At 56.6% G+C, this 26,354-nt stretch overlaps 1 protein-coding gene across 3 annotated transcripts in view; it reads right to left on the reverse strand.

Annotated features, from left to right (window-relative positions):
* Window positions 1-343: 343 nt before the first annotated feature.
* The window catches only part of Usp36 (ubiquitin specific peptidase 36), a 32,222-nt gene continuing 6,211 nt past the window's right edge, over window positions 344-26,354 (reverse strand). Inside the window, exons 5-21 of one of the 3 annotated variants that reach the window (XM_048365434.1) lie at window positions 24,080-24,190; window positions 23,266-23,368; window positions 18,679-18,746; window positions 17,960-18,030; window positions 17,300-17,382; window positions 15,667-15,778; window positions 13,957-14,097; window positions 12,678-12,778; window positions 11,905-12,043; window positions 9,019-9,684; window positions 8,283-8,413; window positions 5,752-6,297; window positions 5,208-5,407; window positions 3,990-4,091; window positions 3,367-3,482; window positions 3,026-3,175; window positions 344-826 (exon numbers count right to left, since the gene is read on the reverse strand). In XM_048365434.1, coding sequence (XP_048221391.1) covers window positions 3,044-3,175; window positions 3,367-3,482; window positions 3,990-4,091; window positions 5,208-5,407; window positions 5,752-6,297; window positions 8,283-8,413; window positions 9,019-9,684; window positions 11,905-12,043; window positions 12,678-12,778; window positions 13,957-14,097; window positions 15,667-15,778; window positions 17,300-17,382; window positions 17,960-18,030; window positions 18,679-18,746; window positions 23,266-23,368; window positions 24,080-24,190 — 2,822 coding nt within the window. In that variant the 3' untranslated portion in view covers window positions 344-826; window positions 3,026-3,043. The remainder of the gene's footprint in view (window positions 827-3,025; window positions 3,176-3,366; window positions 3,483-3,989; window positions 4,092-5,207; window positions 5,408-5,751; window positions 6,298-8,282; window positions 8,414-9,018; window positions 9,685-11,904; window positions 12,044-12,677; window positions 12,779-13,956; window positions 14,098-15,666; window positions 15,779-17,299; window positions 17,383-17,959; window positions 18,031-18,678; window positions 18,747-23,265; window positions 23,369-24,079; window positions 24,191-26,354) is intronic. The other 2 variants (XM_048365435.1, XM_048365432.1) reach the window with 2 other exon arrangements.

The raw sequence follows: 26,354 nt of genomic DNA on the forward strand, positions 1-26,354 counted from the left end.
TATGGAAGCCACAGGCCTGGTCAAAAATAAATGCTTTATATGAAGTAGTAAAATAACGGAGAGCCCCCCCCCCCCCCCCCCGCCACCTCTGCAGGGAGCCGCGGGCGACGCGGCCGGGAGGGGGGCTCCGCTCCGCAGTCTGGGAGTCGATAGCAGCCTTCGAAGCGGGGGCGTCGGCGGTTTCCAGGGCTCCTCCGCCCCAAGTGCTCGGGAGGAGACGCGCTGGGCCGGAGGTGGCGGGGTGGGCCGCACGGGCTTCCCTCCCGTGGTAACAGCAAGGAATACACCCGGCCCCTCGCCCCGAGGGGAGGGCGCAGGCAGGGCAGCCCCCACCTCAGGGAGCAAGGGACAGCTCCCCGGAAAGAGCCACCAAGCACAGGCCTGCCACCTGAGCCAAGGACGTGCCGGAAACCCTGCCCAGACCGCCCAGGCCCGCGGCCGGCGGCTCTGTCCATCCGGGTGCCCCGTCCCCGGCGTCCCGCCGTCCAGGTCCCCGCGGCGGCTGCCGGCTCTAGGCGGTCCCGTGTGTGAGCGACACGGAGGCCCTGAGCTGCAGAAGCCACACGGGCTCCGGGTGGGGTCACCTGGAGACTGTGCCCGCGCCCTTCCTGCGACAGCTCACGGCGCCGCAGAGATGACGGGGCCGCGGAGCCCACACCGGGCCGCGCCGCAGAGCCAGACCCGTGGCGCCCGGGACATCCGGCACGACGGCGCCGCGAGGCTACGGGAGGGAACACGGATCCTCCAGGCGAGAAGAGACTGGCATCCGCACGGCTACCCTCCGTGGTCCACGCACGACACCGGCGGCGCGCGGCATCCTCCAGAGCTGGAAGACACAACATCACTCACACCCCACGTCGAGAGAGACCCGCACCACAGACACACACACCACACATCACACATGTACAGACCCACACACACCAAGAGACGTACAGACTCACACCACACACACACACACAGACCCACACACACCAAGAGACGTACAGACACTCACACCACACACACACACAGACCCACACACACCAAGAGAGACGTACACACACTCACACCACACACACACATACAGACCCACACACACCAAGAGAGACATACACACACTCACACCACACACACACATACAGACCCACACACACCAAGAGAGACATACACACACTCACACCACACACACACATACAGACCCACACACACCAAGAGAGACATACACACACTCACACCACACACACACATACAGACCCACACACACCAAGAGAGACATACACACACTCACACCACACACACACATACAGACCCACACACACCAAGAGAGACGTACACACACTCACACCACACACACACACATACAGACCCACACACACCAAGAGAGACGTACAGACTCACACCACACACACACACATACAGACCCACACACACCAAGAGAGACGTACACACACTCACACCACACACACACATACATACAGACCCACACACCAAGAGAGACGTACACACACTCACACCACACACACACATACATACAGACCCACACACACCAAGAGACATACACACACACAGACCCACACACACCAAGAGACATACACACACACATACAGACCCACACACACCAAGAGACATACACACACTCACACCACACACACACACACACATACAGACCCACACACACCAAGAGAGACGTACACACACTCACACCACACACACACACACATACAGACCCACACACCAAGAGAGACGTACACACACTCACACCACATACACACACACATACAGACCCACACACACCAAGAGACATACACACACACACAGACCCACACACACCAAGAGACATACACACACACATACAGACCCACACACACCAAGAGACATACACACACACATACAGACCCACACACACCAAGAGACGTACACACACTCACACCACACACACACACACATACAGACCCACACACACCAAGAGAGACGTACACACACTCACACCACACACACACATACAGACCCACACACACCAAGAGACGTACACACACTCACACCACACACACACACACATACAGACCCACACACACCAAGAGACGTACACACACACACAGACCACACATCACACACATACAGACCCACACACACCAAGAGAGACGTACATACAGACTCACACCACACATCACACACATACAGACCCACACACACCAAGAGAGACGTACATACAGACTCACACCACACACACACCACACATCACACACATACAGACCCACACACCAAGAGAGATGTACACACAGACTCACACCACAGACACCAAGAGAAACCCAGACCACACACACACACCACACATCATACACATAGACCCACACACACCAAGAGATGTACACACAGACTCACACCACACACACACCACACATCACACACATACAGACCCCCACACACCAAGAGACATACACACAGACACACCACACATCAAGAGAAACCCACACCACAGACACACATACCACACATCAGACACATAGACCCACATACGCCAAGAGAGACGTATACAGACTCACACCACATGTCAAGAGAAACCCACACCACAGACAGACCCACACATACCGTACATCAGACACATCACGAACACATATCAGACACATCCCTGCAGCAGACAGATCTACATAACAGACAGACCTACCGGACACACAGGTGTTTTGTGAGTCACAGACACAAACACACACCGTAGGCAGATCCACATAGCACAGATCTCTCTCACACACACACACACACACACACCGTCACATGTACACATCTGAAACCTAGCAGAGCATACAGAACACATGCGCTCATACTTAAGGCACAACACACACCCACAGATACACACACATCATATGCACACACCAGACACCCAGCAGACATACATATACAATAGACACATCAGATAGCCACCAAGCTGATATACACACAGCTACGCATGTACTAGACACCCCAGACACCCAGCAGATATGCACACCCACACCAGGAGAAGCACACCATAGACCCCCCGCCCCGCCGTGAACGGTTTTCCCTCTGAACTGACCTGCCTCTGCCGCGGGTGTCAGCGGCGATGGCTCAGGCTGGAGGCCTTGGCTGGGTGAGTCGCAGACCAAAAGTTCCGTCGACTCTGAAGCTTCTGAAATGCGTTCGAGTTTCTCCTCTTCTCTCTCTTGAACTTCTTCGTTTTCTTTTCCTACGTCAAGCAGCGGGGGTGAGGCTGGCCGGCGGGCCCCCCCCCCCCCCCCCCGCGGCGCCCGGCGCCCACCTGCCCGCTCTCCCGCCTTGCCCCGGACGCCCCGCTCGGCAGTTCCAGCTGCCCCCCCCCCCGCCCCCAGCCCAGGCTGCAGCACGCGCACGTGTGGCGGTGGGGTCAGGGCCGCGTACCTTCCCTCGGTCAAACTCTTCATCCCAGTCGTCAAGCACAGTCTGGGTCCGGGCCAATCTGCTGTCTTCCATGGCGTCCTGACTGACAGCAGACAGCTCGCCGTCCCAGGTCAGAACTGCGCGGCACATTCCCACCGTCAGGGACCCGGGCTTCCCAGCGGGACCCGTCTACTCCCCACGCTCCTCTGGGCTGCCTTTTGGCAGAACCAGATACGCAGAGGGGCCGGGGAGGTGAGGGGGGCCCAGGAGTGCAGAGGAGACGGCGTGGAGGACCCCTCCTTCTCTGGGAGCCCATGCCCACATCTGAGATAAAGGGTCATGTTCATTCTCAAGGCCTCACTAAGTATTCAAGTCAGAGTTGCCAGTACCAGTGCTGGGGAGACTGTCTACCCCCCCCCCCCCAGCCCTACCACTCTGCCTGGCTCCTGGCTTCTGTGGACGGAACTCACCTCGTGCAGTGGCTAACACTGTGGGAGGAGAGAGGACTCAACGATCACGGAGAGCCTCCTCCTGTGTTTAAAGCTGGGCAGGGCCCAGGCTCGGCGTCCACGGGACCCATTTCTCTCCCTCCCCAAAATAAGCCAGCCATGGGACGCAAGAGTCTTGTTCCACAAGAGCCGTACCTTTCCTCCCATAGGCCTTATCGGATGAGTATTTGAGCAATTCCTGGACCACGTCAGATTCTCCATCTCTGTTCCAGGGCACAAGAGGCGCCTGTCCCATTCCTGAAATCAGAGAAGCCAGGCAACATTTATTAGCATCAAAAATCAAACACAGAAGAAAAAAATCACCTGCTCCTCGCCACAAAACTGCAGAACTCACTAACACGAAATTCTTACTCACTAGCAATTATTTTACCCAACAAAAAGGGAGCTGTCCAGCCAATTCTAGCCACTCAGGAGGCTGAGATCCGAGGACTGCCATTCAAAATGAGCACAGGCAAGAAAGTCTGTGCGACTTTTACCTCCAATCAACTACTAAACAAGCCAGCAATGGGAGCTGTGGCTCAAGTGGTAAAGCACGACTACCCTTGAGCAAAAAGCTCAGGAGCAGCACCCAGGCCCTGAGTTCTAATTGCAGGACTGGCACACACACAAAGCCATAACCTGAACCCTTCTAGGCAGGAGTCCTGGCCGGTGGAGGGAAGCAGCTGTACACTGACCTCAGCCAGGAGCGGCGTGCGATGTTCAGGCCTAACGTCCCCCACCCACTCGCTGTGTTCTGGAGGCTGTGGCGGCAAAGTGCTACTGGAAGGTGGTTGAACCTTTTTAAGAGGTCACCTTCTGAGCACCAAGGCCTTGGTCTCGAAGGGGATGGGGGACCCTCCAGCCCTCTCTTTCTTTCTTTTTTTTGGGGTTTTTTAATTTTGCCAGTCCTGGGCCTTGGACTCAGGGCCTGAGCACTGTCCCTGACTTCTTTGTGCTCAAGGCTAGCACTCTGCCACTTGAGCCACAGCGCCACTTCCGACTTTTTTCTCTATATGTGGTGCTGAGGAATCGAACCCAGGGCTTCATGTATACGAGGCGGGCACTTTATCACTAGGCCACATTCCCAGCCCCCAGCCCTCTCTTTCTTTTGCTTCCTGGCCATGAGGCGAACAGCTTTCTATCCCTGATCTTGCCCTTGGTGCTGCTCTGCCTCAGGCCCCTAGCGTTGAAGCACACAGACGTGGAAGTGCAAGTCTAAAGCCACAAGCCAAACACGCACCTTCCTTGAGCGAATCTTTAAAGGTGTTCATTACAGTAGTGGAATGCTGCCTAGCTCACGCTAGTGTGTGGGGATGGCTGAGTGGGGGGCAGTGGAGGGCTGCCAGGGGCTCCCTTAGCCCCCCAGGTCCTCACCCAGGGGGTCCCGAGAAGGCCGAGTGCTTCTGTTCCACTCGGGGACTGTGGTGACGACGGGCCGCGGGCTCTCGCGGCCTCCCGGGGGCTCGCTGTCCTCTTCCTCCGGCTGCGACGCCTGCTTTCTTTTTCTCCTCTTCTTTTTCCTTGGAGACTCTGCCCTGGCCCCGGGCTCCCTGGGCTCTGTGGGGGAGCGGCTGCTGAGAGCGAGAGGGGCCGGTCAGTCCTCAGGGGACCTGCGTGCTCCCCAGCCTGTCCATCTGCTTGTGCCTCCGGCCAGACCACCGTTGGCCGTGAGCTTGTCCACTCCCCAGTGGGCTTAGGGAAGGAGACGGGGTGCCCTGCGACCCAGCAGTGCAGGTCCTGCACACACGCATCCTGTGCCCCTCGACCCCCTTTTCGTGGTGACGGGCGCGTGGCCGCACCTGTGCCCCTCTACGCCCCGTGAGGCGTGCTTGGGTGCCAGCTCCCATACCGGGTGCAGGTTAGTCCGCTGTGTCTCCACAGCAGCCCGGGCCTCAGGGAGGCCGAGCCCCGCTCTCACCTGTGCTCAGGGGGGTCCAGGGAGGGGCCGTCTTCTTCCATGAGGTCTTCTGTCTTCCTCCTCTTCCTGCCACTTACGGGGTGGCCATCCAGCATATGGCCCACTGGACGGCCGTTCACCCGTGGCGGCGTGCCGTCGTCCGGCCGTCCTGGCCAGCCCTTTGCCTTGCTCTTGGGGCTCCGAGGCTGCTCCTGCGTGCGCTCCTCCTGCGGGGTGGCCGTGGCTGCGTGGTCGAGGCCCTTCTTCCTTTTCCGCCTCCTGCGGGGCCGCGGGAGGCGTGCCTCGGAGCCCGGCCCCTGTGGCTCTTCCGCGGGGGTCTTTTTCCTCTTCCTCGAGGGGCTCTGAGGGCCCTGGCTGGCCCCCAGCAGCTGGCGTGCCGGGGGCGTGAAGGCTCCGTTGACCTGAGGCGGGGCAGTCCAGGCGGGGGGCCGGGCCTGTGGCTCTGAGGTCCCTGGGGGTTGGGGACCACTACTGGACAATGATGCTGAAGGGGGGCTGACAAGAGGCTTCAGGAGGTGAAATGACTGGGGAGCAGGTGACACAGCCCTGTAGGGACATTAGGGGACAGGAAGGTCACTGGAGAGGGCACACAAAGAGCTCTTCCTTCTGCCCGCCTTCAACCCCCTCCTCTTAGCTAAAATTGTGTTTTTTTAAGAGAGTTTTTACCTAAGAACATTTAAAAGGTTTGTTTTTCCTCTGTAATTCCTTAGACATACATAAATTATGCATATGTTTGGACATAAGCCGACACAGTTCAAAGTCGATGAGACGTTAACAAGAACGGCATGTCTTAACTTCGTGCGGTCACACGGTTTGTTTTCAAATTTAAATTCAAATATATAAAGATGCAGAGAAAGCGTGTAATGAACATGGGTGGGATTTGGTCTCTCACACCTGTGACCCCAGCTACTTGAGAGGCGGAGGCAGGGAGGACGGCAGCGGGAGGCCAGCCCGGGCAGGAAGGTCACGGCAATGAAAAGCCGGGAGGGTGGCAAAGCCTACTAGCGCTGTGACGGTGGACACACAAACGGGAGGACCACAGGACGGACGGACAGGCTAGCCCGGGCCCTGTATTTAAGAGAACCTATTTGAAAAACAGGAAAAGCAGCCCGGTGCTAGTGGTTCATGCCTACCACCCCAGCTGCTCGGGAGGCTGAGATCGGAGCAGCTCACTTTGAAGCCAGCCTGGGCAGGGAAGTCCAGTTAAACACTCAACAGCCACAAGGGGAGCTGTGACTCTAGAGGAGGAGCACCAGCTTTAAGTAAGACAGCTCAGAGGCGGTGCCCAGGCCTATAGTTCAAGCCCTGGAACTGGCACCCATGCTTGTGTGCACATGTGTACACACGGAGCAACGTGGGCTGGAGGTACGGCTCCTCCTGCAAGCCCCAAGTTCAAACCTCAGCACATTCTTTCTCCACCAAATTAATTCCTGTCTCTATTTATGTCTAAACTGGCGTCCATGGGCGAACACGGGAGGCGAGTGCAGGCCCAATGCCCCTCTGAATCTGGGAGCCAGGAATATCGGAGATCTGCAGGCCCAAGTCACGCTGCAAGACGGGTGACAAGACTGAAAGCCACGACAGATGTGTCTGCTGCTCGCTAGCCACATGCCAGGGACCTGAATCCCTCCCCCAAAGTGTTTTCTTATCCATGAGCTCACCTCAGCGTTCAAGAAATGGCCACTGTTGGGGCTGGGAATGTGGCCTAGTGGTAGAGTGCTTGTCTCGCATACATGAGGCCCTGGGTTCGATTCCCCAGCACCACATATATAGAAAACGGCCAGACGTGGCGCTGTGGCTCAAGTGGCAGAGTGCTGGCCTTGAGCAAAAAGAAGCCAGGGACAGTGCTCAGGCCCTGAGTTCAAGCCCTCAGTACTCCCCCCAAAAAAGTAGTCACTGTCATCACGGAAAGCAGGTGATGCCACCTACGCTGCGTCATGCCATTCTAAGCTTAAGGGGGTTTTCAGAAGTTCCACAAAGACTCAAAGTATCAACGAACACCTTACCACTTATGGATCTACCATGTGCAAAGCTGCTCTGCTAGGGATAGGGAGGGGTGCGCAAGGACTGCGTGAGGAAGGCGCGGAGCAGCTGTGTAGCACGCAAGCCCCTCCCCCGTGACACCTTTGCCTCGGAGGCGGCCGGGGGACTCCTGTGTCCCAGGCAGTCGGGCAAATATCGGTGATCCTCGACCACTTGCCGGTCAACACCCATCACAAGAGCTGACGCGTTAGCGCCCTGGGCCCCACCGGCCCCTGGGGAGAGCTGACCCTTCCCACTGCAGAGGCCGGTGCGTAACTCGGGCAAGAGCCTCGGGAACGCTCTACAGGGCTGGGGGGGGGAGGGAGGACAGGACGCGATGCGGGGGCTGGGGTGGACCCCCAGAGGCGTGCCGGCGTGCCGGCCGGCCCGTGGCACTCCGGGCCACCCGCGTGCGTGTGGAGCCGGCGCCTCACCGGAGGGGGCGGGGGCCACGCCCCGGGCCCTCAACCCGCCGCGCTCAGGACGCCGGGCCTGCACCCCAAGCTCACCTGGTTTTGCTGGCAGGCCAGGTGGAGGCGGCGGCGGGGTGAGTGGTTTTCGTGGGGTGGGTGAGGTCGGAGGATGGCGGAGGGGGAGGTGAACGGAGGTCATTGCCTGTCGCCCTCCGCAGGGTGCTGGCCTGCAGTTATTGACATAAATAAAAACTTGGTGGTCTAAAAAAGGTTTCCGTGAGTGAAGGTGGGAAAATAAATGAGTAAAAGAAAATAAACAAATGAAAGAGCTCAGAAAGAAGGATGAGGGGACAGAAGGAAAAACACGGGGGGGGGGAGGGATGGCAGGAGAAGAATCAGAAGTGTTATTGGTTAGAAGCAAAAAGGGCAAAGGAGGGCACTTAAACCAAAGTCTTAGCACCGCCCCCCCCCCCCCCGCGAGCACAGGAGCCCCCAGTCCTGGTGGAGCCGACGCCCGCCTGCCCCTGCCATGGGGAGCCGGCGGCGCCAGGCTCTGTGCCCGAGGCTCAGCGGCCCCAGTGAGACTGCCCCCCACCCAGACCCTAACTAAGCCCAAGTGCGGCGTCGAGCCATCACTGCCCCCCCCAAATCTCCACCTTCGCCCCGAGTCCCTCGCTCCGTCATCCCTTGCAAACTGCTAGGAAGGCCGGTGGTCCTCTGCTCCTCCAGAGCGAGGCCATCCAGGCACGCTGCCACCCTGGGCCCCCCTCCCCCAGCCACCACGAGCCCTCCGGGGGCGCCGGGCACTCCAGCCACGAGGCCCCCTACCCACCTTCTTGGCAGACAGGGCCAGCTTTTTGGCTGGGGGAGGAGACATGAGGCTCGCGGGCTCGGTGGCAGCGCTGCCCGGGGCGGGGGACTTCAGCTTCGCCGCCTTGGCATCTGCGCCGCCCGGCGGCGCTTTGGCGTGGGCAGCAGGGGGGCCGTCTGTTCCCTGAGGATGGCAGAGTCGGGCGGCTCCGCGCTCGGGGGTCTGGGGGGCCGTGGCGGGGCCGCTGCTGGTGCAGTGCTCGGGGCTGGGGCTGCCGGAGGCCCCCTTCTCTGGGTCCGAGGGGTCGTCTCCTCTGGGCCCGTGCCCGTTGGCCGCGGCCTTGGCCAGGAGCTTCGGTGAGGTAGAGAGGGTGGCGCTGCCGCCGTCCCAGGAGCCCGGCCGCCGGCCCGCGGCGTCCCCGGCCGCGGGCGAGCCCTGAGGGATCCGCGGGGACGGGGAGGAGGGCTGGGGCGGCGCCGGCTTCTTCGCCTTCTTGCCTGGCTCCTCCAGGAGCGTGGGCACGCGTGTGGGCGTGAGGAGGAGTCGGGACGGGGGGGACCCCAAGGGCGGCTTCGCGGGAACACATCCATTTTGTGACTTCAGGCTGGGCAGAGAGCCGTTCCTGGACACGGGCACGCCCGTCTCCTCAGGGGCCGGCAGTTTCCGAATCAGCACGGAGTCTGCTCGCTGAAAGAGAGCGAGGGGGAAGCAGTCAGGCCGGGGGCAGGGGCTTGGGCAGTGGCCTAGCCACGCGGGCGAAGAGACGTGCGCAGCCCCCGGCAGCGGCCAGGGGCGCGGCGCTAGAGCACGCAGGAGACCCGGAAGACGCCGCGCTCTCTTGCGGTGTATTTCAGTGGAACGCTGTAATTCCCTTTGTCTTTTATTGGCGCCTCACCCAGGCTAAGCACTTGCTAGACCAGTGATCTACACGGTCCTTACTGCAAATGCTTTCAGAAAGTTCTGTTCAGTGTTGCGTTCTTGTTGTTGTTTTTTTGAGTTCTAAGAGCACTTTTATTGTCTTTGCCTTTTAGGTGGCATACAACATGGTAACAGTGATATGTCTGGGGTTGAAACAAACACTGTCCAGTTTCTATTCTTAGGAATGTTCTTTTGATAGAGAATCCAATGGCTTAGAGGTACTTATAAAAGAAAACCTGGACATTCTATGTACACATTAAGCACAACAAATTGTATTATGTAATATCATGTGTAGCAGATCTCAAAATAAGGAATGTTAGCAGGGATTTAAAAAAACCACATTATATACTCACAAAAGTGTCAATTCATCAAGACAAAGTGATAACCCTTCATGTATGACTACCACTAATGACTTCCAAATGAAGCAAAAGATGCTTTAATTTTTTTTTTTTTTTTAAATACCAATGCTGGGGGCTGGGAATATGGCCTAGTGGCAAGAGTGCTTGCCTTCCATACATGAAGCCCTGGGTTCGATTCCTCAGCACCACATATATAGAAAATGACCAGAAGTGGTGCTGTGGCTCAAGTGGTAGAGTGCTAGCCTTGAGCAAAAAGAAGCCAGGGACAGTGCTCAGGCCCTGAGTTCAAGCCCCAGGACTGGCAAAAAAACAAACAAACAAAAACCCCCCAAAAAACCCAAACTTAAATACCAATGCTGGGGCTTGAACTCAGGGCCTGGGCACTGTCTCATAGCTTTTTTGCTCAAGGCTAGCACTCTGCCACTTGAGCCTCAGCTCCACTTCTGGCTTTTTGGTGATTAATTAGAGATAATAGTCTCATGGACTTTCTTGTCCAGGCTGGCTTTGAACCATGATCCTCAGATCTCAGCCTCTTGAGTAGCTAGGATGACAGGTGTGAACCACTGTTGCCCAGCTCATCTGTGAAACATTTACATACACATCAAAGCGGCTCATCATTTAAAGACTTCAGTGCAACTGTGGTATATTTGGAAAGCTGTTTTTTGTAATGACAATTTCCATGGTACGCGAAATGGCCTTCCAGAGTGCCTAATGGAGTTGTGGGCCCTGGCCACTTTGCCCCAGGTGCTCCTGGGACAAGCAAGCCCACCGGCTACCCGGCATGGGCTACAGGACCTCCAGCTTTACAAGGAAATCCTGTGTGATAACTGCTACATCCATTCCAATGTCTCTAACTTTAGCCTCCATTGTCTTCAAGTGAGAGATGGACTTACACTCACATAACTGGCTACCACCCCTGCAGACTGGCCAGCCCCTGACGCCTGTATGGGGGTCAACTCCACAGAGAAAGAAGCGATGACTCACACAGTCATCAAAAAGATCAGCGCACTAAATCATCAGCTGGGTGAGCAACACCGAGCGAATGGTTTCGCAGAAAAATGCAAGCACAAAAAGATAACTTTGAAGGATTCCTCACGTTCCTTATGTCTTACCATGTAAGTTTAGTGCCCCAGGTGTGTGTGTGTGTGTGTGTGTGTGCGCGTGCATGCATGAGGCATGCACACATGCATCCATCCGTATATTTCTGTTTGGGGGCCATCTGAGTAACTTGCAAATGTCATGTCCTTTTACTGCCAGGGATGTTCGTGTCTATCTCCGAAGAACAAGGATACTGTCACGTAGCATCACAGGTGAAACACCACACTCACAACACTGGCACGTCATGCTTTCAGTGCTGGACTGGGGGGGGTAGGGGGCTACCCTCACATGCCTGGGGTTCGCAGTTCACCAGGGAGCCTGTCCAGCACTCGTCAGCAGAGGTGGACCACTTAGCTGATGTACCTGTGCATTCTAGGCCTTCTCGATGTTCTCCAATGGCATGTCCCAACACAGGGCCACCACCCCTCAACTCCTCCCAAGGCTGAGGTTCCCACAGGAGGAGCCTCCAAGCTCTGTGATCTCGGGCAGGAAGTCCAGCCCAGCCCCGTCTCCCCATCAGCAACCACCGTACCTTTGCAGTCAGCGGGGAGGAAGCCACTCCATTGCCAGTGCTCTTCTTGGTGTGATCTGGAATGACACTTGGGCGGCTGGGAAGGGCAGGGCCTGCCCTGGAGATGGCACCTTCAGGACTCTTCTTAGAGCTTGGGATTCTGTCAGAGCAAAGAGAGGTGTTGGGGGAGGTCTCTGACTAAGCCCACAGGTGCTGAGAGGAAGGTGAGGACGTCAATTAACTTAGAGTTAGGGCTACACTTCCATTTCTAGGAAAGCCACGCAGAAGCAGAGAAACAGCTATGGAACCCGCAATGTCGCAGGGGCCTTCTCTGAACACTGGCCGGGCTCTCCTCCCACCATGAGGCTGGGATGGAAGCCGAGGGCAGTCGGTCTCCTGATCAGACCCTCAGGCTCCAGTGAACTGACTCCATCACCCCTACGGGGGGCTGTGAGCACCAGCAAGGCCCTCCTGCCAACCTGTCCTCCAACCTCTAGGTCAGCGGCTGGCAGGAAAGGAGCCTCACTCGGGAAGGAGGTGCCGCAGCCCACCAATGCGGCAACACGACCCTGCTCCACCTCAGTGGGGGGCGGGGGGCTCCGGTCCGGCCTTGCCCTCTCTGGGGCTCCGGTTCCTACCCAACAGCCAGGGAGACTACAGAGCACTTGCCCAGTGGACGTGCTCCTCCCACGCGCCTGGGACACGCCGTGTGCCCGCGTGCTCCTCCGGTCAGGAGAGGCTCGGGGAGACAGCTCCGGAGAGCAGGGGCTTGCCCGGAGGGGCCGGGTCCTCACCGCAGGTAGAAGAGCACGTAGGCCTGCTGGTTCAGAACCACCTTGACGTTGCTGGAATGGACCAAGGAGTCGTTCATCTGGTACCACTGTCCGTTGCTTGCCTGAGCAACACGGGGGAGGGGGGAGGTTGCAGGAAAGGACAATCGACAGACAGCCCACAATCCTCATGGTCTCCTTCCTTCCTTGCTGCTTTGCCTTGTTTTGTTTTTTTTGAGACAAGGGCAAACGCTGAAGCCCAAGCTGGCCTCAAACCCGTGTACTACTACACCTGACTAGTCCTCACTTTCCCTCCCTCTTTTCTTGTTGGGGGGGGGGGTGTGACACTGGGGTTTGAACTCAGGGACTTTGCAACTCTGCCTCCTGAGTGGCTAGTAGTCACCACACTCAGCTCAGTCTTCTTTAAAAGGAGAAAGCAGGGCTGGGGATATGGCCTAGTGGCAAGAGTGCTTGCCTCATATACATGAGGCCCTGGGTTCGATTCCCCAGCACCACATATACAGAAAATGGCCAGAGGTGGCGCTGTGGCTCAAGTGGCAGAGTGCTAGCCTTGAGCAAGAAGAAGCCAGGGACAGTGCTCAGGCCCTGAGTCCAAGGCCCAGGACTGGCCAAAAAAAAAAAAAAAGGAGAAAGCAGTATGTGCTTTAGTCTTGCTACACATATATCCAAGTGCTAATTAGTAATTCTCTCTGTCAGTGCTCCACATTGCTCAGTCCTTCCTGCTGTCACTTCTTTTTTGTTTTGTCTTGTTTTTTGCCGGTCCTGGGCTTGGACTCAGGGCCTGGGCTCTGTTCCTGAGCCTCTCTGTGTTCAAGGCTAGTGATCTACCACTTGAGCCACAGCCCCACTTCCAGCTTTTTCTGTGTATGTAGTACTGAGGAATTGAACCCAGGGCTTCGTGCATGCTAGGCGAGCACTCTCACCACGAAGCCACCTTCCCAGCCCCCTGCTGTCACTTCTAAAGAAGACTTAGGCAAGTCGAGGTACCACTTTATTTCCCACCCACATGCAGCCTCCAGTGAGACTTCTCCAGGAGGAGGAAGGCAGTGGAGGCCGCTGCTTCCTTAGGTCCCCAGGAGCTCTGCGGATTCTGGTGGAACTGCCTTCTAAAGGTGCCTTTTCTTCTACTCGTGGAAGCCGTGAGACCCGAAGGCACACGCTAAAAATCACCATTTCCCAGAAGAAGCGGGCAAAGGCCGGCTCTGGCTCTGACGCTGCCAGCGAGCCTGAGAAGGCGGAGGACGGGGCACGCGGAACGCCCGTGCATGGCGACGGCACTCACCTTCACGTAGCAGTAGTAGTGCCCGGCATGGCAGCTGTAGCCTGAGTGGACCAGGACAGCGTACAGCCCATACATCACGGGGTCCCCGCTATTCTGGGACATATATGGCCGGATGTTCAGGAACTCCGGGTAGCCCACATCCTGTCGGAAAAGACCCAGAGAGGTGAGCGGTTATTTAGGAGAGGTTTGCTTTTACTTCCATATCCATCTGAGGGGTCCACTTTGACCGGGCTTCAGCAATGGGGGAGCAGCTGGCTGTGTGACAAGGCTGCCTCAGGAGGCCCAGGTCGCAGACAGAAGTGGAGCAGGCGAATGGCGAGTCCTCCCAGCGAGGCCATGGGAGCTGTAAGCGATGGGGAGCTATGAGCCACCAAGAGCTGTGCTCTCAACCCACAGGGCCATTTGGGGTCCATTCCTAACTCATTCTTGCAGGAGGCGCTCCTCAACTTCCTTTCCCTTTCCTCCAGAGAAACACTTTCAGCTAACTGTCAAGGAACTTTTTTCCTGATCGTGCTTGGGTTGAAGCCAGGGCCTTGCACTTGGTTGGTGGGGGCTCTCGCTTGAGCCACATGCCCATCCTTCGTGCTCTACTTTTCAGACAGGGCAGTATGTCTTTGCTCACGTAAACATATAAGATCCTTAAACACGTGTATAATCTAGAACAAGACCCAGTGCTCGGGCATACACCCCGGTGACAGCCTGAATTCCAATCGAGACAGAAGCCCACAGCGCACAAATGTGCCCGCCACTGCCCCGGCTCAAGCATGCCCTGCTCTGGCCTGTCAGCATGGACTCTCTGCCATCATAAAGCATGCAGTTTGTCTGGATTTCTGTTGTTGTGAGACATACCTATATTATCTAATCGCTTCTTTTGGAGGGTGGGTTGGGAAAGGAAAGACCAAGTCTCACGATGTAGCCTAGGCTGGCCTTGAACTCACCATCCTCTGGCCTTAGCAACCTCAGTGCTGAGATTAGAAGCATACACCTCTCTATACGTGGCTATGTTTTTGTTTCTGACAAAATCTCAAAAGCCCTAAGGACTCATGAGCCTCAACCCAACCTTACTAGGTACCCTAAAAATCCTCGAGACCGACGTTGAAAAGTAAGCACAACCACAGATCTCAAGTGAGCTCCAGCACCCCCACAATGGAGGAGAAAGCTCACGTGCAAGCAGCTACTCAGAGGATTATGTTTGGAGATTTAAGATGAAACATGGCTTCATGACGGCTCTGAGAAAGTCTGCAGTCCTGCTGACACTGAGGCTCAGACGCATGCTTGCCCCAAACCACATAAACAGGCCCTAACTGAAAACCAACCTGCGGGCTTAGGAAACACACATTCCTAGCAAAATCCTACCATGCAAAAAAGGACATTTTCACTCCCTACTCCACAAAAGGCCATAGCACACAACTGCACTTGTTTTAGACCTGGGACGTGGAAGGTCGGAGACAAAAAGTACAGCGTACATCACACCTATTCTTCCGGAACTCTGGATCTTCTATTCGGAAACGTTCTAAGGGCGGACACAGGTTGCGGGGGGGATCCAGGGCAGTGGTTCTCCTCCTGCTGGGTTGTGCTGAGAGCCGTTCAGATTCCGAGGCTACGTGCTGGCCCTGGGGTAGAGCGAGGAACCTGTCCTCGCACAAGGCCACCTAGCCAGCTGTGACCCACCGGGGACCACGGAGCAGGCTGGACCCTGCGAGCACTCACCTTGGTGATCTTGCCCCCACTGAAGTTGGCAAAGCGCTTGAGGGAAAGGGTGAGCACGTTGGATGTCCTGTGGATGCTGAAGCGCTTGCTGGCCGGAACCTTCTTTTTGCATCTATGAACAAGTGAATACAAAGGTTCAGGGCACACTCAAAAGAACACTGCTCGTGTTGCTTCGATGACAGGAATGGCTTTGTGCTAACGGAACCTGGAAATGAGGTCGGTACCTTCTCTACCCGAGCCGGGGGACCCACAAGCTGGCGCAGGGCAGGAAGGTAAGAATAGGTGGGGGCCTCCAGCAAGAACACTCAGCCCTCCAGGAGACCAGGTAAGAAGTGCAAAAAGAGTGTCTTGGGACCAACACACAAAGAAGAAACCGAAGCAGGTGGGGCCCGGCAATCAGGCAGGCGGGCAGCAGGAAATGGATGCAAGCCAAGGCAAAGGACAAGGAGAGGAGCGGGAAGAAAGGGAGACCAATGTGAGTACCTTCCAGACCCCAGGGAGGTGAATTACAGAGAGACCAAGGAAACAGAACAAGAAGTCTGAGAAGGACCAAGGTCATCTTCCTGGGCAGTCCCAGCCGCACAGGGTCTGGCGAGCCAAGCGCCAGCACGGGGCAGGGGGCAGCTCTGCCTGCACCAGCAGGAGCTTCACCATGGAAGGGGAGGTGAGCTCTCGCCCACGGCCAGGGCAGTAGGTGGCTCTGCGTGGCGGCCCTGGGGCTCAGTCCTCCGACCTGGACTGTGGACACCCCAGCAATGGCCGCCCCAGGAGCCTCCACGGCAACCGTGTGTGCCGGGGGCTCGCGGCTGCCACCGCCTGTGCAGAGCACAGGCACAGACACACAAGGTGTGCTTTTTTTCTTTTTCCAAGCTAGTGTTGGGGCTTGAACTCAAGTCCCAGGCTCTCACTTGGCTTTTCTGTTAGCGGCTGGTGCTTTCCCACTTAAGCCCACCTCCACTCTGGCTTTTTGCTGATTAACTGGAGACACGTCTCTTGGAATTTCCTGTCTAGATCCTCAGCCTCCTGAGCGGCAAGGATTGCAGTGGTGAGCCGCCGGAACCTGGCTTTCCTCCACCGGCACTGAGGTGTGGACTCGTGAAGCAGGTTCTCTGCTACCTGAGCCCCCCACCCCCAGCCCCTCCTGGGCTTCTTTGTTATTGGTGGTGGTGGTGGTGGTGGTTGTGGGGCTTGAACTCAAGGTCTGGGCGCTGTCCCCGAGCTTTTTTGCTCAAGGCTAGCACTCTACCATTTGGAGCCAAAGCACCACTTCTAGCTTCCTGGGGGTTAATTGGCAATAAGAGGCTCATGGACTTTCCTGCCCAGGGCGGCTTTGAACTGCAATCCTCAGATCTCAGCCTCCTTGGTAGCTAGGATGACAGGCGTGAGCCCGGCTGCCCTTGGTTTTGACCTGGACTCGCCTTCTGCCTGGGCTGGCTGGGGCGGTGACCCCATTTCAGGCCTCGCACAGTAGCTGAGATGACACTGGGCAGTGCACGGCAAGCTGTGGATTGGGAAGGGGTCTTGTGGCCTCAAGCTACAAGCATCCCAGGCAGTTTAGGAATACAGGGATGAGCTGCCAGACACAAGGCATTATGCATATTCCTTTTTTCGTCGTTAACAAAGTAAGACTTACTTAGCGCACATATAGGCGTTCTCTCCGCTCAGGACATCTGGTTTCACAAAAAGTTCTAGAGCGCGCACAATATTTGCAGCTTGCTGAGAAGGACAAAAAACCAAACAGGATGAACCGCAGAAGAAAAAGGCTGACTTGATGAATGCCAAATTTAAGGTCTCTTTCAGGCTGAGGCAGCAAGTCACAAACCTTGACTTGCATAAAAACGGGCTCCCTATCTGCCACCTCGGCAGACTCTGAACAGGCAGGGCCAAGGGGCCGGGGGCCAGTCGGCGCCCCATGGCTCGGGGTGGCTCGGCGGCCTCGTGAGGTCGGTCGTGCGCAGACCACAGCTGGGTCTGCTCAAAGCTCAGGGGCTCCAGCCAGGTCAAGGATGAGCTCTCAAAAAGCAAGCCGGGAAAGAGGCCGCTGCGGTGAGAGCCACGGGCCCGTGGGAGGGCACTCCGGTCACTCGCCGCTCCTCCCGCTCTGCCCGACGGGGCTGGCACTAGTCTGCCTCGGGACACAAACTCAAAGTGTGACCTGGGGGGATGTAAAATGAGGTTTCTACTGTAGCCCTCTGAAAAGAGCAGAACTCTAAGCCCTTCCTGTCTGCACCCGTTTTGATAAAAGCCCCTGGCCCCGCTCCAGATGGCCACAAAGGCAGACCCCCACGTGTACCCGGATCTCCAGCGCTATGTCCAAGTAGGGGTCGTAGGTGTCCGAGACGCTCTTGCACACGGAGCACTTCACTGCAACAGAAGGAAGAGGACACCTGGGTCTCAACACCCACAACTGCGGGTCTGACACCTCTCTCTCTCTCTCTCTCTCTCCTTGCCAGCTGTGGGGCTTGAACCCAGGTCCTGAGCACTGACCCTGAGCTTCTTTTGCTCAAGGCTAGCCCTCTACCACTTGAGCCACAGCACCACTTCCGGCTTTTTCTGTGTACGTGGTGCTGAGGAATCGAACCCAGGGCTTTGTGCATGCAAGGCGAGCATCTCTACTGCTAAGCCACGTTCCCAGGACAACTGGAGGTCTAGAACTCAACCCAGCTCCCGACAAAGACGACTGTCTCTCCGGGTTGACGCAGGGTGGGAAAGCTACCAGGGAGGTGCCAGGCTCCCCCACAGGCCTTGCCTGCCGCTGACTGGCTGCCCTGGCACGGCAGGCCTGCAGAGGGCAGCTGGGAGAGCGTGCCAGGAAGACCCACCCCTCCCCCCACCCCACCCCCCCAGCCAACAACTGCGCTTCCAGGTTCCTCACAAGGACTTTGCTACCATCCGGGGAGACGGGCAGGTAGGAAGCCAAGGCCTGATCTCCAGGCCACGCCCGGGAGCACTGAGGGTCTTTAGGAAGGTCTTGGCCCTCCAGGGCAGGGTGAACAAAGTGTTCCCGCTCACCTCGGGACCTGAGATAGCCTCCGAAGATCTGATGCACCAGAGTGGTAGCCTGAGTTTGCCGATCCAACCTGAAAGCAGGGTGCGACCTTTAAGAGAACGGCATGACACACGGAGCAGGACTCACGCCCAGACCCAGTTCTCCAGTCACCGGCCGGCTGTGGCCCTGTCCCCCGAGCCCCATCCTCCTGGACCTCATGGGCAGGCCCAACCGTGTCCAGAGCCTCTCAGAGTCCCTCCTTCCGAGCCTCCTGCCCTACGGTCCACTGCCGAAGCCACACAGCAGGCCTACTTAGGAGGCAACCTGGCCACAGGCTCCAGAAGACAGGCCCAGGACAGCGCTGCCCCCCCCCCCCCCCCGTGAATGCTCTCAGCTGCCATGGAAGGGCCTGGAGCAGGGTGGGGCTCATGGAACCTTCAGCCTGTAGGCTCAGATCTGCTCCTTGGTGGGCCATTCCACAGAGGAGCAGTCAAGCCCGAGATCTGAGTGGGACAGGGACCGGAAGCCCACTTGAGAGTGGGATTCAAACCACCTCTCCCACCTCACTCTGCTTATTACTAACCTGGGGCAACAACTGAGGCCGGCCCACCCCCGTGCCCCAGGGCCCAGTGCCCATGCCCCCGCACGTGGCGTACATCCGGCGTGCTCTGGACAACCCTAGCCCTCTGACCCTCACCAGTGCCACATCCGGCCAGGTGTTGTGGGGCGCAGCTCCCAGCGCCCCCATGCTGCCCACACCACCTGGGCAACGCCAGGCCTGCAGTCAACACAAGGCTCCCCGGGGAGTTTAGGAGACACGGGGGACCAATGCTTACTTTTGCCACGCTAGGAAATGAAAAGCCAATGGTCAGCACCCACGGTGGCCGCAGCTCAGCCAGAGACGGGGTTGCTAACTCCCGAAGCAGCCCGGCGGCCGGCTCGGGAGCGGCACGGCGGGAAGCGGAGCGGCCGCAGAGGCCGGCACTCAAGCCTCTGCCTGCCTTCCCAGGAGCCAGGCGGAAGCAGTACCCCCAAACGCCCGCTGGCCCGGGGCAGGGAGCGCCAGCCAGGGCCACCTGCTGTGAGTGCCTGGCGTCCTCAGGTACCGGCCAGCTCCCGGAGGCACAGGATCCGAGGGGAGGGGAGCAAGCGTCCGTGCCGCGGGGAGGGGAGAGCTAAGGGGGAAGGAACACTTAGGGTCCTAAAAAAAAAGCCAAAGGAAATATCAGAGCTGCTGCTCCTTCTGTCACCCAGAAAAAACATTTGAACTACCAGTCCTGCCTGTCAGAAAGGCAGCCCAAACCCACAGAAAGGTGACAGAAAAAAATGCCATGGATTGACATTTTGTTTCTTATATAGAAAAAAAGCACATCACTGATTCAAAGTACCCCAGGCAACACGCCAGGGCAGAGAACACGGCGGCACAAAGTCCACACTGGATCAGCTATCCTCCACCATTGGCACACATGAAAACCACACTCACAACAACAGGAAGAAGAAAACCAGCCTGGGGCCAGGAGGGGTGGCTCATGCCTGCAATCCCAGCCACTTGGGAATCAGGTTGGGAGGGAGGATGACAGTTGGAGGCTAGTCCCAGCAAAAAAAGTTAGCAAGCTCTCCATCTTAACCAGGAAGCCATACCTACAATCCCAGCTCTACTGGAGGCATGGTTTACATAAGAAGAACAAGGTGCAAGCACAGCCCCAGGCGAAGTCTAGGGATCAATCAGATCTGAAAAATGGGGGAGGGGGAGGTAAAATGGGAGAAAAACAAGGGAGTGGGGTAACAACATTTGACAAGAAATGTACTATCTTACATATGTAACTGTAACCCCTCTGTACATCACATTGACAATGAAATTAAATTTAAAAAAAGAAAAAAATGGAGATATCTGAGGGCTGCTGAAATGGTACAAAACCTGCCTAAGTAAGCCTGAGCTTAAACCCCAGTAAAATAGAATACAATAAAATAAACAATAGAAAACTATGCTAAAAGTAAGAGTTACGTGAACTCTGGGAAGAAAACTGAAGACTTCAGTCTTCAGATGGACTTCAGGTGGAGAATACAAGCTGGGCACCAGTGGTTTACACTTGTAATCCTAGCTACTCAAGAGGCTGAGATCTGAGGATTGTGGTTCAAAGATGGCCGGGGCAGAAAAGTCCCAGTGAGACTCCTATCTCCAATTAGCCACTCAAAAGTCAGAAGTGGCGCTGTGGCTCAAGTGGTAGATAGAGCGCTGGCCTTGAACACAAAGAGGCTCAGGGACAGTGCCCAGGCCCTGAGTCCGAGCCCCACAACCAATAACAACAACAAAAAAGAGACGGAGACTACATAAAGCTGCCTAAGACAGAGGCCAGGCAAAATTCAACATGGAGCATTTAAGGTAGGAAGCCACCAGGAAATAAAAATTTAGTCATGACAGCGGTCTGAGAGAAAGCAGCTCAGAGAAAAAGCTGTGACTGGAACTCCCACAACAGTAAAATGCATGAACTAGAAGAAACTGGACACCAGTGTCTCTTAGCTACTCAGGGTGCTGAGGTCTGAGGACTTACGTTTGACGTCAGCCTGGCAGACAAATCTAAGAGGCTCTTACCACCAATTAACCAGCAACATGCAAACTAGAGATGCGGCTCAAGTGGTGGAGAAGTAGCTGTGAGCAAAAGAAGCCCAGTGAGACTACGAGGCCCAGAGTTCAAACCCCAGGAGTGACACAAAAACAGAACAAGCAGAAAATCCAACCTGAGAGAGTGATGTCCCACAGGAAGCTCTGCTGCCTGGCAACGGGCACCTTAGGGTGTCTCACAGGGGCAGGGTGGCACCTATCCAAGGCTGGCTTCTGCGCCACTGCGGCACCGGTATTCACAAGGGCACAATCCAGAAGCCACAGCAGGGGGTGGGCCCCGAGGCAGAAAAACCGTTCTCTCCCTGACTCCATCTCCAAGGAGCGGGTACCAGGCTCAACCTCTAAATGCCATTGGTGAGGTGACAATGTGGCATCTGGGGAGAATCACACACTCGTACACTGATGGACAGACCCCGGGGCAACAATGAGACCACTCCACAGAAACCAACACGCTCCAAGGACGGCACCACCACCAACTGCACCAGTGACACTGACACGCTCAGTGCTTCTCCCTACAGCCTTGCCCTAGAGAGGAGGGAGGGGATGCATCATCTCTCACAAGCCAGCATCCTTTCCCTTCTACCCACCCGGCTCTACCCAAAGGCCTGGCCCACACACCTGGAATCTTCTTTCCCTGAAGGCCAACTCTGGCCATCTGGCCTGAGACTAAGTCCATCACCACATCTCCCACCGGTACTGTGGGCTATAGGCTCCCACTCCGCCCAGCCTGGACCGAGCCGACCCCAGCTTTAGCCATAGGCTCCTTAGAAGGCCAGGGTGACCCCCACCCACTAGGGGTGTCCGCGATGGTGCTTCCCCTACGAGACGGTCAACCTTGCCCAGTGTCTCGGTCTTCTCTGTCACCTCGTGAGCTCCTGAGACCAGGGCTGCACCTTTGTGCACTAAATCCCCAGTGTGTGGCGCAGTGGCCGGGCCAGTCCCCTCGGTCCGCTGGAGGCCGGCACCGGGCCCCACGCGTGAGGACGCACACATCCCGACCGTGGGCACAGGGAGCCAGCAGCCAAGGACCGGCAAAGCATTTTCTTTCCGCAGCTTTTAAGTTCCGGCGCTTTGCTTGTTTTAGTGGCTCACGGTGAAATTCAACCAGCCACTCTACACTGTTCTCTAGGGCAGCGAGGTGTCCCCAAAGCACTGAGGACAGAGGGCGCGGCCCGCTTCCAAGCCTTGGTGATAGCCGGGGAGCCCTCCTGGCCTGGCCTCTTCTGCACCAGGAACCCAGGACGAGCACCGGTACAAGGTGGGGACGCACCAAGTTCAAGAGTACTTCCACCCTTCACATGTGGAGAAGCAGCACCGGGCTAATATCTTCAAAACCGGACAATTACGTTACAGCTCCTACCACTGCCGCCCCCCCCGCCCCCGTATCAAAATAAGCAGTCAAGAGCTGGGGGCCAGTGGCTCACGTCTGTCATCGTAGCCACTCAGGAGGCTGAGATCTGAGGGTCGAGGTTTGAAGCCAGCCCAGGCATCTACAGTTAACCACCAGAAAACCGGAAGTGACACTCTGGCTCAAAGTGGTAGAGTGCTAGCCGTGAGCGAAAACTCTCAGAGACAGTGCCCGGGCCCTGAGTTTAAGCCCCACAACCGACCAGAAAAAAAAAAAAAAAGGTAGTCAAGCTGGGCACAGTGGTACATGCCTGCAATCCCACTACTTGGGTGGCTGAGGCAAGATTGAGAGTTCAAGGCCATCCCGAGCTACATAGCAGGACCCTGTCTTAAATCATCAAACCAAATCAAAACCAAAGCATCAGTGACTTTTGACAAACAAGGGAGTCTAAGGCAGTAGCTGACCTTCCCAAAGACATCTGGTAAAACCCTTCTCCTCCCTGACTGCCAGGACAGAGCCCCTCCACCTCTGCCTCTTATGCCGATCCTACCGAGCTGCCTCAGCTAGGAGACACCTTTCTGGGGGCTACTCCTCTTCTGGAAACCCTCCAAGGAGGGGCGAGAGCGGCAGGACACATACTTGGCATAGCCATTCAAGCAGGCCTTCTGCATGGCGTCGATGGTGTACCGCAGAAACTCGTGTGCGTCCTCTTGGTTCCCAAAGCGAAAATGCCGGGCAATCTCTAAAGGAAGGAGAGAGGGTTAGGAAAGGTGGGGCCGTCTCTTCAAGTGCCCGCCCGCCCCTCACTCCCAGTCACTGGCAGGGGGACAAGGAAGTAGTGTCAGCTAAGGAAATGGGGGTGGGCGGTGGTGGTGACATCATTACCTACAACCTGGCCCATCCACCGTGGCTGCTCTCTAAGCCTAAGGGCTGAGCCAGGTAAGCGACCCACACCTGGAACCATAGCTACTTGGGAAGCAGGAGCCTTACAGCCCAGGAACTTGAGCTCAGCCCAGGCAACATAGCGAGACCCTCGACTCAAAAGCAAAACCAAGCAGAAAGAATGCAAAGCCCACTGCTTCATCTCCCAGAGCTAGCCCGTAACCACGCGCTAGTGCTACAACTTACGCAGGTTTGAAAACCATAGGCACCAACCTTTCCTGCCAAGTGACAGGGACACTGGATGTCCCCAGCACACAGCAGGAGCTCCTCTGGAGCTCAGAGGACGCGGCGTGCTCCTCCCAGCTCTCCTAACTTGAACCACACCCCTTGGCCAAAACATACCTGCTGTTCGGCAAAGCAGAGCCCCCCGCCCCAACGCATTCCATCCACCAGACTACCTCCTGGTCGACACTTGCGCCTGTGCCTATGAGTGCCACGCCTTCATCCGTGTCCCGCTCTCCCTTCTCCCAGCTCCGCTGTGCTGACCCCAGAGCAGCAAGCCCGTGCTTACTTTTCAGGTCTCGGATGAAGGAGACGGGCTTGATGGCGTTGCCACTGTTGGCGAAGGCCTGGACGATGTGGTTCTGCATGACACAGAGCATACAGAAGCTTCCCTGGTGACCTGCGGCACAGAAGACGCAGCTGGGTGAGGAGGGCGAGCGAGCGCGATGCCGTGCTCCCGGCTGGCAGGGCCGCGGCTCGGAGGGGCCCACACCACGGTCAGGACTCCCGCAGCAGGCTCCTCCACACGCGGCGCGTGCTACCTTTGTGTTGGTTGCTAACGCGAAGGCCGAGTCTGGCTTTGAACAGGAGGCCCAGGAAAATCATCTCCATTCCAAAGCTCTAGCACACAAGCAACGGGCTGCAAGACTGCAGGGCTTGCTGACATCCTTCAGCCTTGGCTCTCCAACACGGGAATCCCTGCTCAGCTACACTCAGTCAGGAGCCTCTGCTGCCCACCCGGGGCCAGGGACACCCTGAAGACCTCAACGGCAAACACTCTGGCTTTGTGCAAATGTGTCACCACCACGCGCCTCTGCCACGGGCGCGAGGAGCTTGATCCACAGCCCCAGCCCGCGGCCGCTGCGGCCTGTCGCCTCTGCTGCGTGCCGGCCGGCCGGGAGCTCTGGCGCAACACTCGAGCCGCCTGGTGTACACTGGGCTTTAAACTGTGACGTGGTGTAAGGACAAAGACTATGACACTGGCCCTGCTCTACACTTTCAGGTGTCTCTAGACCCCTGTACCCCTACAATCCATTCTCCACGTTCCTCCAGTCATGGCAACCTCTGCCCTGAACAGGAAATTACTATTCCCCAGCATGCGTGCACTATATTACTACACGGTGGGGATTCACAGTCAGAAACTGGCCTCGTGGCTGTTTGTAAGCTTGCATATTAACTGTACTATGCTGTTAAGTACTGGGTACTTGGGCAACTCACATTCTTAAAAATCCAGGTTGGGCTAGACACCAACAGCTCACAACTGTCATCTATGTAAACTATTCCACAGGCTGAGATCTGAGGATCATGGTTCAAAGCCAGCCTGGGAAGCAAAATCCATGAGACCCTTATCTCCAAGTAACTACCAAAAGGCCAGAAATGGAGCTGTGGCTCAAAGTGCTACAGCAAAAGAGCCTCGATCAGGCTGGAAGTATGGCCTAGTGGCAAAAGTACTTGCCTCCTACACATGAAGCTCTCAGTTCGATTCCCCAGCACCACATATATGGAAAACGGCCAGAAGTGGCGCTGTGGCTCAGGTGGCAGAGTGCTAGCCTTGAGCAAGAAGGAAGCCAGGGACAGTGCTCAGGCCCTGAGTCCAAGGCCTAGGACTGGCCAAAAAAAAAAGAGCCTCGATCACAAAAGCTCAGAGACGGTACCCTGGTGCCAGCCTGAGCAAGATCTTGTTAGCAAGACCCTGTCTCAAAACCAAAACAAAACCAAAACAAAAGCTGAGTTGTAGAGCTTCCCTAGAGAAGGAATTACTGCTGCTTCCTGGGTTTGCTTCCCGTCAGGTGACGGCCCAGTGAGGAGCCCTGGAGGCTGAAAGGCAGGCCTGCGCTGCTGACTACTGCTGTCCTAGCACTGCACTTAACCCAAGTCTGGCCTACAGCCTCCGGGGCTGCTTGCCGGCGCCTGCTGAGAAGACCATTTTGTACAATGCCAGATCTCACCTACGCAATAGCTAGGCGCTGGGTTCCATGACGATGAACGCTTCCAGCTAGTGGCAAGAAAGAATCTGGGCTTCCTCCCTTCTGACCTGGAGTGTTTACCCTTCAGGTGAGTGACAACTCACAGGTGTCCGACAGTAGCCAGGTGTGGTTTTCCTGATTTCCTCCGGCGGCTCGAAGCCAGAGCACCGCAGGTCATCGAGTGCACCTGCCGGCCTGGATTTCTTCCTCTTATCTAGTTCTTCCACAGGCACCACCCTCAATCCCAATGCTTGGCCTCTGCGCCCCGGGCCTTGTCTACCAGCCTGTATTTAGTCTTTTCCGTGTTTCGGATGGGTTTTGAAGACCAAAACCTTAACGCAGCGGAATTTACCAACTTTTCTTCTTTTAAGACTAATACTTGGAGTCCTAAGAAGCTGTTCATTCCAAGGTCAGAGAAGTACTTGTAAATGAGTTAAGTTTACTTTGGAAGACAGGTTTTTCATCTTTTTTTAAAAACATAAAACGAGGACCTTAAGTCAGTGCCTTCCATATGTAAGATCAAGTTTTTATTTTAGTGCTTTGCTACAACAGCCGCCATCGCCGTGAAAACCCGGGGAGCTGCGCTGCGCTTCCACA

Source organism: Perognathus longimembris, chromosome 17 (assembly GCF_023159225.1).
Source record: "Perognathus longimembris pacificus isolate PPM17 chromosome 17, ASM2315922v1, whole genome shotgun sequence".
Lineage (NCBI taxonomy): Eukaryota > Metazoa > Chordata > Mammalia > Rodentia > Heteromyidae > Perognathus > Perognathus longimembris.